At 45.4% G+C, this 12993-nt stretch overlaps 1 protein-coding gene across 1 annotated transcript in view; it reads right to left on the reverse strand.

Moving 5' to 3' along the window:
• Positions 1 to 269: 269 nt before the first annotated feature.
• The window catches only part of LOC147631619 (uncharacterized), a 115857-nt gene continuing 103133 nt past the window's right edge, over positions 270 to 12993 (reverse strand). Inside the window, exon 9 of the mRNA XM_086808154.1 lies at positions 270 to 721. Within this exon, the coding sequence (XP_086664280.1) occupies positions 577 to 721 (145 nt within the window). The 3' untranslated portion in view covers positions 270 to 576. The remainder of the gene's footprint in view (positions 722 to 12993) is intronic.

Raw genomic sequence — 12993 nt, forward strand, 5'->3', positions numbered from 1 at the left:
TATTTTTGGCATGGACATCACATAATACTATAATAACAACTTATTTGTGCCCTTCGTGTAGTGGAGATGGTTAGGGGGTCAGTCCCGATGGAGGTCATGGGTTCAATCCGCACTCGCTACAGAGGAACATGTACTTTTTATAAATAAAAACAGGATCACTCCATTAATACAAAAGAGCAACCTATTTGAATTATGCTCACTTCATCAATACAAAGGAGCAACCTATTTGAATTATGCTCACTTCATTAATACAAAGGAGCAACCTATTTGAATTATGCTCACTCCATCTCTATATCTCTATATTATATAAACGAAGAGTTTCACAAAGCTGCCATGTGGCAAGAATTTTGAGATTCCGGAAGCAATTTGGAGGTTAGAGGAGGGGTAGACTCCTATTACTCTAGGAATTTGAAAATATAAAGCTGGAAATTATATATGTGCCAAGCACGAATCAGCCCACTGGTTGATACAAACGAGCAAGTCACTACACGATGTAAATTCTTTCTTGATCATGCATGTGCGCACGAGATCATCATGATGTCAATTTCTTAATTTTCCTAACATTTGCATAAAATTCTAGCAGGATTTCGCCCAAGGCATTTTGGGGTTATAGAGCCATTCATAGAACTCATCTGTTTTCCGCCCGTCTTTTACCTGAGACAGTTTAGACACTTCCTTGGCACGAGGTACTTGCATTCCTTCGTACAGATCAAATGCGCTCCTGTGCCATTATCAAAACCCATGTTAATTACTTGGATTGATTGCTAGCTTGCAAAAAATGGGCTGAAAACGTTCATCTCTCACGTAAGATAAATTATTGGATTAACGAGAAACGGACACATGCAGCTTCTTGGAGTAAAGAGAAACTGAGACGTGCACACGCATGCATTCATGTGCATGCCCCCACACAGTGCTGCGCACATGCATGCATGACAGCTGTTGACTTTAATTTTCTGACAAAATATTTGTTAATACATCTCTGATCGAGGTTCTGAATAATTTGTTAACCTTGGCGTGTCCTGGTAGACACGTCACTAACGTATGCAACAGCCTAGCAACATTCTGTCTTCAATCACACAGGAACACCATGCTGCTTGCTTAATTAAGCCTCAGCAGTTTTCCTCATGGTATCTGCCTCGTATCTCGTAGTACACTGGGCATCTGCATATGTATTGCTCCTCTGTCTCTACCTCCCCCATGGTGCTCCTCTATGCTCTTGTATCTTCCTGTCTCTATCCTCAAGTTGTGGGATGATACCCAACTTTAACCAATGGCTATCCTCATAGCATGTGACATGTGTCTCTGTAGGTAGCTTGGCCTTTGTATGAATCCATCTGGTGTAAGCTTGAGGAAGAGCTCTTTGTAGAAGAGGGATTTAGGGGGTAGCTCCTGTGGACTAAACCATCTGGTGTGGGTGTCTACTCTAATCAAGTATGTACGGATGACGCGATTGATCTCTCCGTGGTGGGAGAGAGGTAGGAGAGGGGAATCAAGACTGTAATCAAAAGATGACAAGTCATCAATGTTCAAGGAATGTGAGGCAAAACAGATCCTAGCCCGGGCATAACATGACCATGTCACACCTCTACTCCAACCTCTGGGATGACTCCAAGGCTAATCTGGGAAGGTGACCACTGCCTAGTGTATATATCCGATGTAGGTATATCACTGTTTGGAAGAGAGCATCTACTACCAGAAGAACAGTCCCAAACTTTTCCCTGACAATTTCGTCTGGTATGGATGCCTTGCTTCGGATCATGTTGGATAGCATCAAAACCTGTATCTTCTACGAGCTTTGCCAGTCTTTCTGTCCTACGTCTGGTCCAAAAAAGGGCATTCCACAAGACACTGACCAAAGTATCAAAAAGCTGGGTTCCTGGAAATGTGCCTGGAAACATTGTCTCTCTAACCTAGCCAAGGCTGCATGCCCTCGTGTCATGTGTGTCTGTGCTGCTGGCCTCGTGGTAAAGGTCGGTCCCGAGAAGGTAATACCTAACTATATGTATGATGAGACTATCTCCACCTCCCCTCCGCCATATGTAAATGTACGTCTTTTTGCTCCTGCCCTGGAGGGGTTATATATCATGACTTTGGTTTTCCCTAGGTTTACCCTTAGGTCTCGCTCATCACAAAAGGCTCTCAAACCCTCCAGATGCCTCCGTAGCCCTTCCTTTGAATCTGAAATAAGGACAATGTCATCAGCATAGAGGAGGATAGGTATTAATGTATCAGCTAGTGCAGATCCAACCCAACCCCTCCTAGCCTGTCAATGAAGCTCTCAATCTCATCGATGTAGAGGCCAAAGAGAGTGGGTGATAGCAGGCAGCCTTGCTTCACCCCAATGGTGCTCCTAATCTGATATGTCATACCTCCAGGTGCCCTAACTCTCCCTGTGACAGACTTATATAATATGAGGAACCCCCATATCGTATCTGCTGGGACTACAAGCTCCTGGAGTCTTTTAGGCGAGCCCATGGTACACCGTCAAATGCTTTGCGGAAGTCCACAAAACAGCAATCCACATGCCCCTATGTTTGGCCTCCTCAATGGTAGCTCTGAGAGTGAAGATGTGGTCTAATGTTGAGAAAGATCTCCTAAATCCAGTCTTCCCCTTGGCTCGTGCCTGTGTCTACATGGTTGCTGATTTCTGCCTCTAGGACTGAACCAAAGAATTTGGCCCAATGATGATGGTGCGATAGCTGGTGTCGAATGCATCCCCAGCTTTGTGGATCGGAATATAGCATTGGTGTCCCAAGATGAGGGAAGACCTTGGCATATTGCAATGTTGAACAGAGGAAGTGTGCCAAGTTGTCACATGCATGTATAATGTGCTCAGCTTGGAGATCATGGTCCTTGGCCTTCCTGTTTTTAAAGCTTGTGTATGGCCCTAGTGACATTGGCCACAGAGAAGAGAGATGATCTGGTGGTCGGGTTATCTGAGATGTGTCAAACGTGGACTGGGCTGGGACATCATAGCGTCTTTGTGCATACGCATGCCATGTAGCTGGGTCTGTGATGGGAGCAGGAGACCTCTTCTCCTTCAGCATCTGACATGCCTTGGAACTATCTGCACTTAGAAACAATCTGCAAAACTCCTCCCGCTTGGCCAAGAAAGCCCTCTTCTTGTGCTGGGTAAACCGTTGAGACCTTCTATGTGCTTGGCATGCCGTGATGATTCCCCTTGCTTGATCTTGCCGTAGTTGCAAGTGGTAGGCTCTAAACAGTACTGCCACTCTCCCTGATCCTCATCCCTTTTCACTACTGTTACCATGTGGCTGAGATGGTCTCTAAACAATACTGCCACTCCCCCTGATCCTCGAGCCCCTCCCTCAATTCTGGTTTCAGCTCTATATGCAGCCTCCCATGTGTATACATTGACCACCGGAAGACCTCTTGTCACGTGCATCCCGCACTTGGATGCCACATAGACATATCTGAACAAGAAGGTGCAGGACCTGGAGTGTGAGCCCAGTCCGGGACGAGTCAGCCGAGGTTCCACTCTATGCGTCCAAGGTGTGCATTGTCCTGCACAAGAAGCACTGCCAGTCCATACTGTGAGTCTCCCTCTCGAATGGTGTCAGATGATCTGCGTATCTGGTTTGCGACCGGGTGCCAGACATCTATAAATGCATGTAGGAAAAGGGGACAGCCTATAAGGCTGCCCCAGAACAGGGCTTAGTACTCCTGTACTAGGCATGGGGAAGGTCTAGAACCACCCCAAGGGGCCAGGAGGGCCCCATGCTGTGCCCACCAGCCCTAGCATGGGCTGGGCAGGCTGTTGGCCAGCCCTAGGGGCCCTGGCCAGGCAGCCGACAGGGCCCAGGGCCCTGCCCAGCCAGTCAACCCAGTGCGGGAGAGGGGGGGCGGGGCCGGTGGCAGCCCACACTCTTTTCGCTTGGCTGGCCCCCAGCAACCTAGCCAGTTGTGCAGGCTGGCCAACCATTTCAGTGTGAAACGATGACCAAAAAGGCAGCATTTAATGCTAAATCTGCTGGTCGTGAGAATATTACAGCAAACCGACCCCAATAGAGCTGGCCGACCAAAGCTAGAACAGGGTATATAAACCGAGCCCTGAATTCAGTTCTACCATCTCATTATTCATGAAGGGTTGCCGCATTCCAAGGGCCAGGACAGCCAAGGGGAGTGCTCCAACCAAGGTGAACATTGCAGGTCACGATTCAGTCTTTATTTTCTGATTTACATCATTCTAATAAAGCAAATACACCATTCATGGTGGGGGCCCTACAGAGGGTATTTGGGTCCCAATACCATGTCCTCTTCTCCCTCTTTCTATCTCTTGCTATTTTCTGAACATCCACTTCAATATTGTGCATTATATTCATTGTGAAAGATTGTTGAATTCTGAGCATTGAAGTTAACCGATTCGGCCACAAAGTTTCCACATGTTACATTGGTATCAGAGCCTTCTTCAAGTGTGAAGATTCAGCCAGAAAAACCAGAAAAAAAGTTTTTCTCGCTTGTGTGGTTGGTTTCTAGACTCCGATGGACCACCCCTTTTGGTGTGACTCTTGTCCCTCGAAGGACGATTGGTTTTCAGCCTCCGGAAGCCTCCAGAGGTCTCCCACACGCATAATGGATGGTCAGATTGCGCTCCGGAAAGGAAGTGCATTTTCTTGCTATGGTGAGCTACGAGGAAGAGAGAGAACAAACTTCTGAACAGAGTACACTAAGCATCCCTTCGAGGGTGGAAAACATGAATGTACAAGAGATGTTCCAACAGATGATGCGAGCAATTGCAGAACAGCGCACCAAATTGGAAGAGCAGAAGGCATATTGGCCCTGGAAGAGCACACCCGTTTTCCAGCCCCCTCTTTCTCCGTCTCCTCCTCCCTCTCCTTCCGTTTCCCATATCCCGACAGCAAATCCTCTACCGAATGACCCTTTTGAAGGGTTACAACCGCAGCCGAGTTTGATGGTCAAGTTGCAGATGTGAGCAACCGAGATTCGACGGATGAAAGACCGTGCGGCAGCATCCCGTGCTGCTACACAAGAAGACATCAGGCGATGCGTGCAACAGGAAAGATACCTTGGGGCTTTAGACGCAAGAATGACACCAACTACTTCCTCGAGTCATTTTCCTGAGAAAATGAACTTCAGTAAGTATAATGGTAAACTCAACCCCACAACTCTCTATTCCTGGTTACATCAGTTTGAAGCTTATTTTTTTGCAATTAGAAAAATTGATACTGACAGAGTGATCTTGGCTATAGTTGGTATGTTTGGGACGAGTTTGTCCTCGACATTAAGCAGCGGTTTCTACCGCCCATTACCTTGAGCAACTCGAAGACGTGTTTAGGGGAGCGCGTCAAAACGCGCAACCGGTCCTTCATTTTTCCAATAAAATTTCAAACTTATGTTTGCAATTAGGCTAATCTGACAAGGACAAGAAAGGACACTTTCTTTATGGCCTTAACACGCAAATCCAATGGGAGGTGCATATGTTTAGGCCAGTCACCTTCAAGGACGCACTCTCGCTTGCGCAGAGTGCTGAAATGAAGCACAATGGCGGAGTATGAGCGCAACGAATTTGGCTACATAGGTGGCCAAAGAGTCGTTGTCTTGTTTGACAGCGGTAACATGGACGATGTGGTCACGGAACAGGCCGCCCGGCGAGCCCGTTTCGTCCTTACTTCAATGGACGAGAAAGTTGAGGATTTTAGCACATGCATGATGACGAGCATCAAGTTTGAAGCTCCAGGTGTTAAATTATTTATTCAGGGCATAGAGTTTGTACACGATTTTATGGTTGCTCCTCTAGTAGGAGGAGACATAATTTTGAGCATTCAATGGTTTCACAAGTTCCAACCAGATATCGATTGGGACAAGCACACTTTCCAGATTAGCCAAAATGTGTCCAAAGCCCCAGTGACCATTAAGTGTGAGCCAAGAATCCCAAACTTTCCTCTCATAAGCCACTTGCAGGCTAAACGAGAAATTAGGAAAGGCGTACAGTGTGCGATGATATACATCCAGACACCCCAGACGGTGGCCAGTGCTTCAAAGAAGTACCAGGCTCTCCATGACAAGTTCCAGACGATTTTTCTTTGAGACAATCTCCCTCCCAAGCTCCCCCCGTCTAGATCAGAGGACCACAAGATAGACCTCCTCCCAGGCTTGGATCCCCCGAGCGAGTTTCCATACCAATTGTTCAAGGCAATGGAATCGGAGTAGGAGCGCCAACTCCAAGAACTGTTGCAATCTGGATTCATATGTCCCAATGTGTCACCATTTGCAGCACCGATCCTATTTGTAAAGAAGAAGGATAGGTCTTTTAGATTGTGTGTCGATTATCGTGCACTCAATAAGCTCACTATCAAGAGTAAGTTCCCGATGCCTCGAATAGATTATATTCTCGAGAGGTTGAATGGGGCCAAGGTGTTCTCAAAATTGGACTTGAAAAGTGGGTACCACAAGGTAAGGATTGTTGAGGGGAACATCCCCAAGACAGCCTTCCGCACGAAACGGGCTCACTATGAGTTTGTGGTCATGCCTTTTGGCTTAACAAATGCCCCAGGCACATTCAACCGCATGATGATGCGTGTTTTCAGGGACTTACTAGGAAAGTGTGTTCATATTAATGTGGAGAAAGTTCTGAAGTTGCTAGAAAGCAACGAGCTCTACGTCAATGAGAAGAAGTCGGAATTTTGTTTGTTCGAGGTTCACTACCTCAGATACATTCTCATTGCCGAGGGCATCCAACTTGATCCGTTCAAGGTGGCCGAGATTGTCAATTGGGAAGTACCACATACTGCTTATGACATTAGATCCTTTATGGGTATATGCCAAGCATACTCCACCAACATAGACATATTTTCTGACCTCTCGGCGAATCTCAGCGATCTGCTAAAGGGGATCAAGACTAGAAGGCAACGGATCCGAATGACTCCACGAGCATTGGAGGCATTCAAGTACCTCAAGGTGGCTTTGTCAAAAGCACCTTGTCTAGCGCTTGCCTTGTGGGATGATCCGTTCCAAGTGATCTCACCGATACAAGTAACATCGCAATTGGAGGTGTGTTACAACAGATTGGCCATCCAGTAGCTTACATGTCTCGTAAGTTACTGCCTGCGGAAAAGAATTACTCAGTCTACGATCGGGAACTCCTAGTAGTTATTCAAGTCTTGAAACATTAGAAACATTTCCTTTATGGTCGTGAATTTGAGGTTCGCACTGACCATCAGACATTACCTTGGATTCAAACAATGCTAAGTGCACAGTGGAGTGACCGTTAGCACCGCTGGAGCCAAAATTTTCCAGCAATTTGGTGGTATGAACAAGTACTTGCCAGGAAAGGCCAACCCAGTGGCCGATGCTTTGAGCACGAAGAGACAAGTGACTTTGATTCAGACCACTATACTCAACCTTGTTGGTACGGGACTAGATAACATGAAGCACATGTACGCGGATTCCGAGAAATTCAGTACACAGTGGAAGCAAGCATTGGATGCCACAAGACCTTGCTACTTTTTGATATGCGATGGTTGGCTTTTTTACAAAGGCCAACTGTGTCATGAAGTCGTGCACGGCAGCTCTTCTCCATGATGCCCATGACGCCATCACTAGTGGTCATTGGGGCATGAATTCGCCTTTAGAGAAGTTAGAAAGGCAATATTATTGGCCAAGAATGAGGCGAGATGTGCTTGCACATGTGCAACAGTGTGACGTTTGTCAGAAAGTGAAAGCTCCTCGTGGGAAGAAGATAGGGTTGTTACAGCCTTTACCAACTCTCAAAGGATCTTTCCAAGATATATCAATGGACTTTGTCACGAATCTACCTCCCAGTCCGAGTAAGTGTAATACTCAGTGCTTGACTATTGTAGCAAATTTGTTGTGCTTATCCCATGCAGGGCCAATGTGACCGCCGAAGGCATTACCTGTTTGTTCATTCGGCATTGGTATCCGATTAGCGGGATCCCTAGGACCATAGTGTCTGACCGAGATGCCAAGTTTACCAATCATTTTTGGAGGGCATTGTTTTATAACTTTGGTACTAAATTGAATTTTTCCAATGCATTTCACCACAAACCAATGGCCACATAAAAATCTACAACCAGTTGGCCTTTGATGTGCTCGAGTGTTATGTCCACGATCAGCAAGGTAAGTGGGAATTGTATTTGTCTTTAGTTCAAGCTGTTTTGAATGATTCATTTTCTTCAGCTATTGGCAGGACTCCATATGAAGCAACGTTTGGAAGACCATTCCAGTCGCTATTGACCAGAACCTCATCTTCAGTACCTAAAGCGAACAGAATGACGGAGTCTAAAGCACAAGAGGTCTACACTCAACAGACCAACAAAGGCTGAAGAGATGTGAAGTTCCCAGAAGGAGATTGGGTTTATCTACGGATCATGAAGCAAAGACTGAAACAGGTGGACACGCGATGCCCAAAGTTATCATTCAGGATCTTCGGACCTTTTCCCATACAGAGAAAGATTAACGAGGTTTCAATGAAGTTGAAGCTACCTCTAAGTTGGACTATGCACGATGTGTTCCATGTCGGTTGGCTAAAACCATATGCAGGTCCATCAAGCATGCTCAAGCCGAAGACAAAGAAAGTTCCTCACGAAGTTTTAGGACCGAGGGATCCATGAAGCGGTATGGCTTGACAAGGAGTTCTTTGAAGACTATTCGGCTTTATTGACGGACTATTTGGAGGCTATGCAGCTTCTTTCAAGTTAAACAGAAGGGAATGTCACGTGCATCCCGCACTTGGATGCCACATAACTGTATCTGTATGCGAAATCTGTTTTTAAAATGACTGTTTTATGTCAAGAATGCTCGGGAAGCATTTTGACCGTTTTGAATGAGGTCGTGGAGACCTATATGTTAAAGTTGCAACTGTTGACGAAGAGTCGATGGAGGACGTCTCGCGTAGCAAAGTCGGCCGAGGTCTTGACCAGCCTCGGTTCGATTTAAAATGGTGAGCTTCCGGTACGGTGGACGAGGGACCAAGGAAGCGGCCTATGAGTGAAGCGCTAGGTGACTTGCGAAGGATCCTAGAGGGTGCTAACCATACGGAACTCGGGCTGCTCTGGGTCGCCGAAGATACCCACACGTACGTCGGGGAAGATATTTGGAACAAGGAGTATGAGTTGTTTTCTGAATTTCGGGCATGGATCTGGTTGACCGATCTTGCTGGTCCTCAACTGATGAGTCCATGTCTCTTTTATATGGATCCGTTGGTTGATCTTGCTGATCTTCAACGGAGATTCCATTTTGTTATGTGAATATATTGCCGGTTACTATGAGCTAGAAACTATCGAGAAGGCCCCTGAGTGGACAAGTGGTGAGCGTTCTGGTTGCCAATGATGCCATAGGTACACCGATGAAAGAATGAATTGGAATTTAGGATTCAACTGGATAATTAGAGGTTATTGATTAGTGATATTATGGTTTAATTAAAAGATTGTTTTAAGGACAGTTGAATCGATGAAAAAAGTAATTTCATATTGGGTGTGTAAGTGGTGTGACTAGTTTTAAGCTATCCCATGGAAGTATGAGAGACTTTGAAACAGGAGAACAAGCTACAGATACACAGGACGATGTTCATGGGAGAGATGGTGTGATTTCTCTTTGTGATGAACTTATATGTGTTCAAAGATTTGCTTACAGGTTCTCCATTTTTCTCTAGCTTGGTACTATGGAAAACAACCTTGGTTTTTTCGGCACCGTGCTTGGATGGTGTATTTGTGGGTTTCTCATGGAAACAGGACTTTGGTATCGAGAAACATGGTTTATAGGATACAGGTCTTTGGTTTATCGGATACAGGTCTTTGGTTTCATGTGGAAAGCATGTCTTTGGATTCATGTGAACATGTTGTAGTTTTCTCGAGGTTACATGCAAGCTGTGACTATAGGGAAGGACATATGGTTTAGTTCAGCCCTACTGCTGTTTGGGAAAGGGTTTGAGAGATCCATGATATCGATGGAGAAGACCTTTTCAAGCAGGGAGGTGTTGTACATGTGTGCCTTCTCTATGGAATGCTTTGCTGTAATAACGAGAGTTCTTATTTGGAAGTCCTGGGTGAAAGCTTCGAGGGATCCTATTGGTAGAGGATTTTGCAAGTTGTACTTTGTACTCAAATTTTGATCAAGTAAAGAAATACCACACGGGGCGCCACTGCGTTTTGGGGCCAATCGGTGTCCTTCTACTATTTGCAGGAGCACTCTAGCTCCCCCTGTTTGTTTTCCTTTTCCAGGTCCCCATGGGTGATGAAGTGTTTTGTGTGCGAGTGTTTGTTTCACCGCCCGTCAAATTTCTGAAGGCCAGTTTCATGGTTCCATCGTCAGGATATCGTCGACTTTCTCAAGGGGGCGAGCCCGTGGTTGTCACATCAAAAGCTTCTACATGAGGAAAGTGAAAAGGAAGTACAGGAGAGTGCAGGATTGTGAGTCTTTGTCTATATGAGGTGAAGAGCAAAAGCTAAAGATGAAGCTCAGGAGAAAAGACACCAAGGATAGGAAGTAGTCAGCCAAGAACAAGAAGCAGTTGAAGTGTTATGGTGCAAGAGATGGGTTGAAGGCTATGGCTTTCGACAGTTTGTCACCGGTGGTATATTTAGGGAGGCTTCATGGGGTTCGAAAGGCAGCTTCTTTCTATGTTCAACAGTGGTGGTCTACTATGCTTCATTGGGACTTGTGCTTACCACTTGGGTGGAGTGCGGGCAGGTTTTGGGTGCTTGTGGATGTATCAGAGTAGGCTCAGATGGAAGTAGAGGAACTTGATAAGGTTCTTATTCCCGAGCAGATACTGGCACATAAGGAAAGAAAGGTATGAGGTAAAGTTTACCGTCGCTATCTTGTGAAGTTTAAAGAACTATTCACCAATGGATGCGAAGTGGATGGGAAGGGTGACTTAGTAGATTCACCTTAGGTATTGCAGCTTTATCTTGATGCCTTTGAGTTGGAGCCGACTCTTGCTACGGCTCATTCAGGTTCAGCAGAGCTGGGGTCTGGAGCATTGCTTGATACTTAAGAGGGGGGTAGCACCTCCGCTCCCTTGTTATAGACAGGCTCAATTTTTTCATCTAGGAGTCGCTTGGTGACATCTTTGTATTCACCCGAAGGTACTGAGGCTAATAGTACATCTGCTTATGGGACTTCTGTGATATTGTGTACTAGTCACATGAGATGATGCTATTTGTGGAGTTGGTCTCCTTTGGAATGGCATGGTTTGGTTTAGTTCAAAGTCTGCAGCAACCTGAGCTAACACTTCGAGACTCTATGAAGGGCATAAGTCTTGCAAGCAGTCCTAGAGTTGGTTTGGTTCATATATGGATTGAACTCTATTTGTGCATGTATTTATACACTTTCTGAGGTATTATTGAATTCTGGTGCCATTGGATCCTGGCACCCTTGGGAATACATTGGATGTGTCAAGGTGAGATGCATGTATGTTGGTATGACAGATCAAGTACTTTATTATGTTCATGGATGCATCACTGAGTGTGACTCCTGTGGGATAGCCATGGGACATATGTGGGAAGTACTTAGTGGATGTACTGCTTGGATGCATTGAGTGCTTTCATATGCTCATGTTGTACCATCAGTCGTGGGTCCTGCAGGATATCCATGGGTGTAAGGCTTGCGAGCAACCCTGAGACTGATATTTTGGAGTGGGTAGAGCATCTTGAGGAGAATATTGTTTGCGAATGCATATATGTGTCATGCATATGTTTGTCATATGTAGAATGATGCATGATTTTGTTTTTGGCTAACACAGATTACGTGTTTCCACTTGGTTTTAGACTTTTGCTGCAGGTTCTGAAGGAACAAGCAAGAGTTAATTGTCACTTCGATGTGACAGGGTGGCCTTATTGTCCAGGATGATTGTTTCATCACCCAGATGCACTGGAGGGGCATTGCTTTTGGTCATATGGAGACTCTTTCTTCATTGGATGCTTACTGTGTTATTGAGTGCAATTGAGGACGCTTGCTTTTTTCAAGAGGGGGTTATGTTACGACCTTGTGTTTTTCCCTCTAGACAACAAGCAGGTGGGCACGGGCACGGGCACGAGCACGGGATGGACAGTGTGAACGGCATCAGTTTGGATATGAAAAGGAAACCCTTATGTATGGCCAACCCAAGTGTGAAAGGGACAAAAATCGAAATGAGGTCATCTCCTTTATGCACTTTACACGATCATCAACATTATTATAAAAAGTGTTTACCACTTTATAAAAATCTTGAACCACCTCAACGTTGGACATCAAATCCATATTCCAGTATTCAGGATCTAGCATGTAAGCAGCACTGTGTAGTGGTGAATGCGCTCCAATCCATCTAGCATGGAAGTACTTCAATAGGACTTTTCTTTGTCTACTGGAGAATGGTACACGCCATTGCTTTTCCACCACTGAATGCTCTAATTTCTCAGGACACTCCAAACTCCGCTGGACAGTCCACCATTGCATCCATGCTTTCCCGAGATTAGGCGCTCTTTGATCAAGATTTCGTACGGCATACATAACAGGCATCATTACATGGTATGCATCCATCACACTGTTCCACCAACTTCTTCTCGTAAGCGCTGCCTTCAAGACTTTGATTTTCTCTTTCACTTTTTCAGGTTGAGTGCTCTCCCAGTCATGAAATGTCATGCATGTAAATGTTTCGCAAACTGCATCTTTATTTCGAAGAAGAGACTCAAAAGTGTAAAAGTGAGTGCAAAACCTAGTCTCCGCTAGAAGCTTTAACATAACTGACATGCGAGGTCGAAAAATATCTAACACTCTCTGTCTCTTGAGCATGAATCTCACAAGTTGGCGAGCAGTGTCGACGATTGAGGCAAACCATTTGGTATCATCACTTTTATACCAATCTTTTAATACAAGATTCAAACTATGAGTATTACAGCCTACCGGAAAAACATGTGGATAGTGCCGCTTTAGGATTTTGGATGCATTCTTGCAATTCTTGGCATTGTCCATGACGATTTGGACTACATTTTTGGCACCCACTTCCTCTATCAC

This window comes from Cibotium barometz, chromosome 14 (genome assembly GCF_041138505.1).
Source record: "Cibotium barometz isolate CiBa-2024 chromosome 14, ASM4113850v1, whole genome shotgun sequence".
In the NCBI taxonomy this organism is placed as follows: domain Eukaryota; kingdom Viridiplantae; phylum Streptophyta; class Polypodiopsida; order Cyatheales; family Cibotiaceae; genus Cibotium; species Cibotium barometz.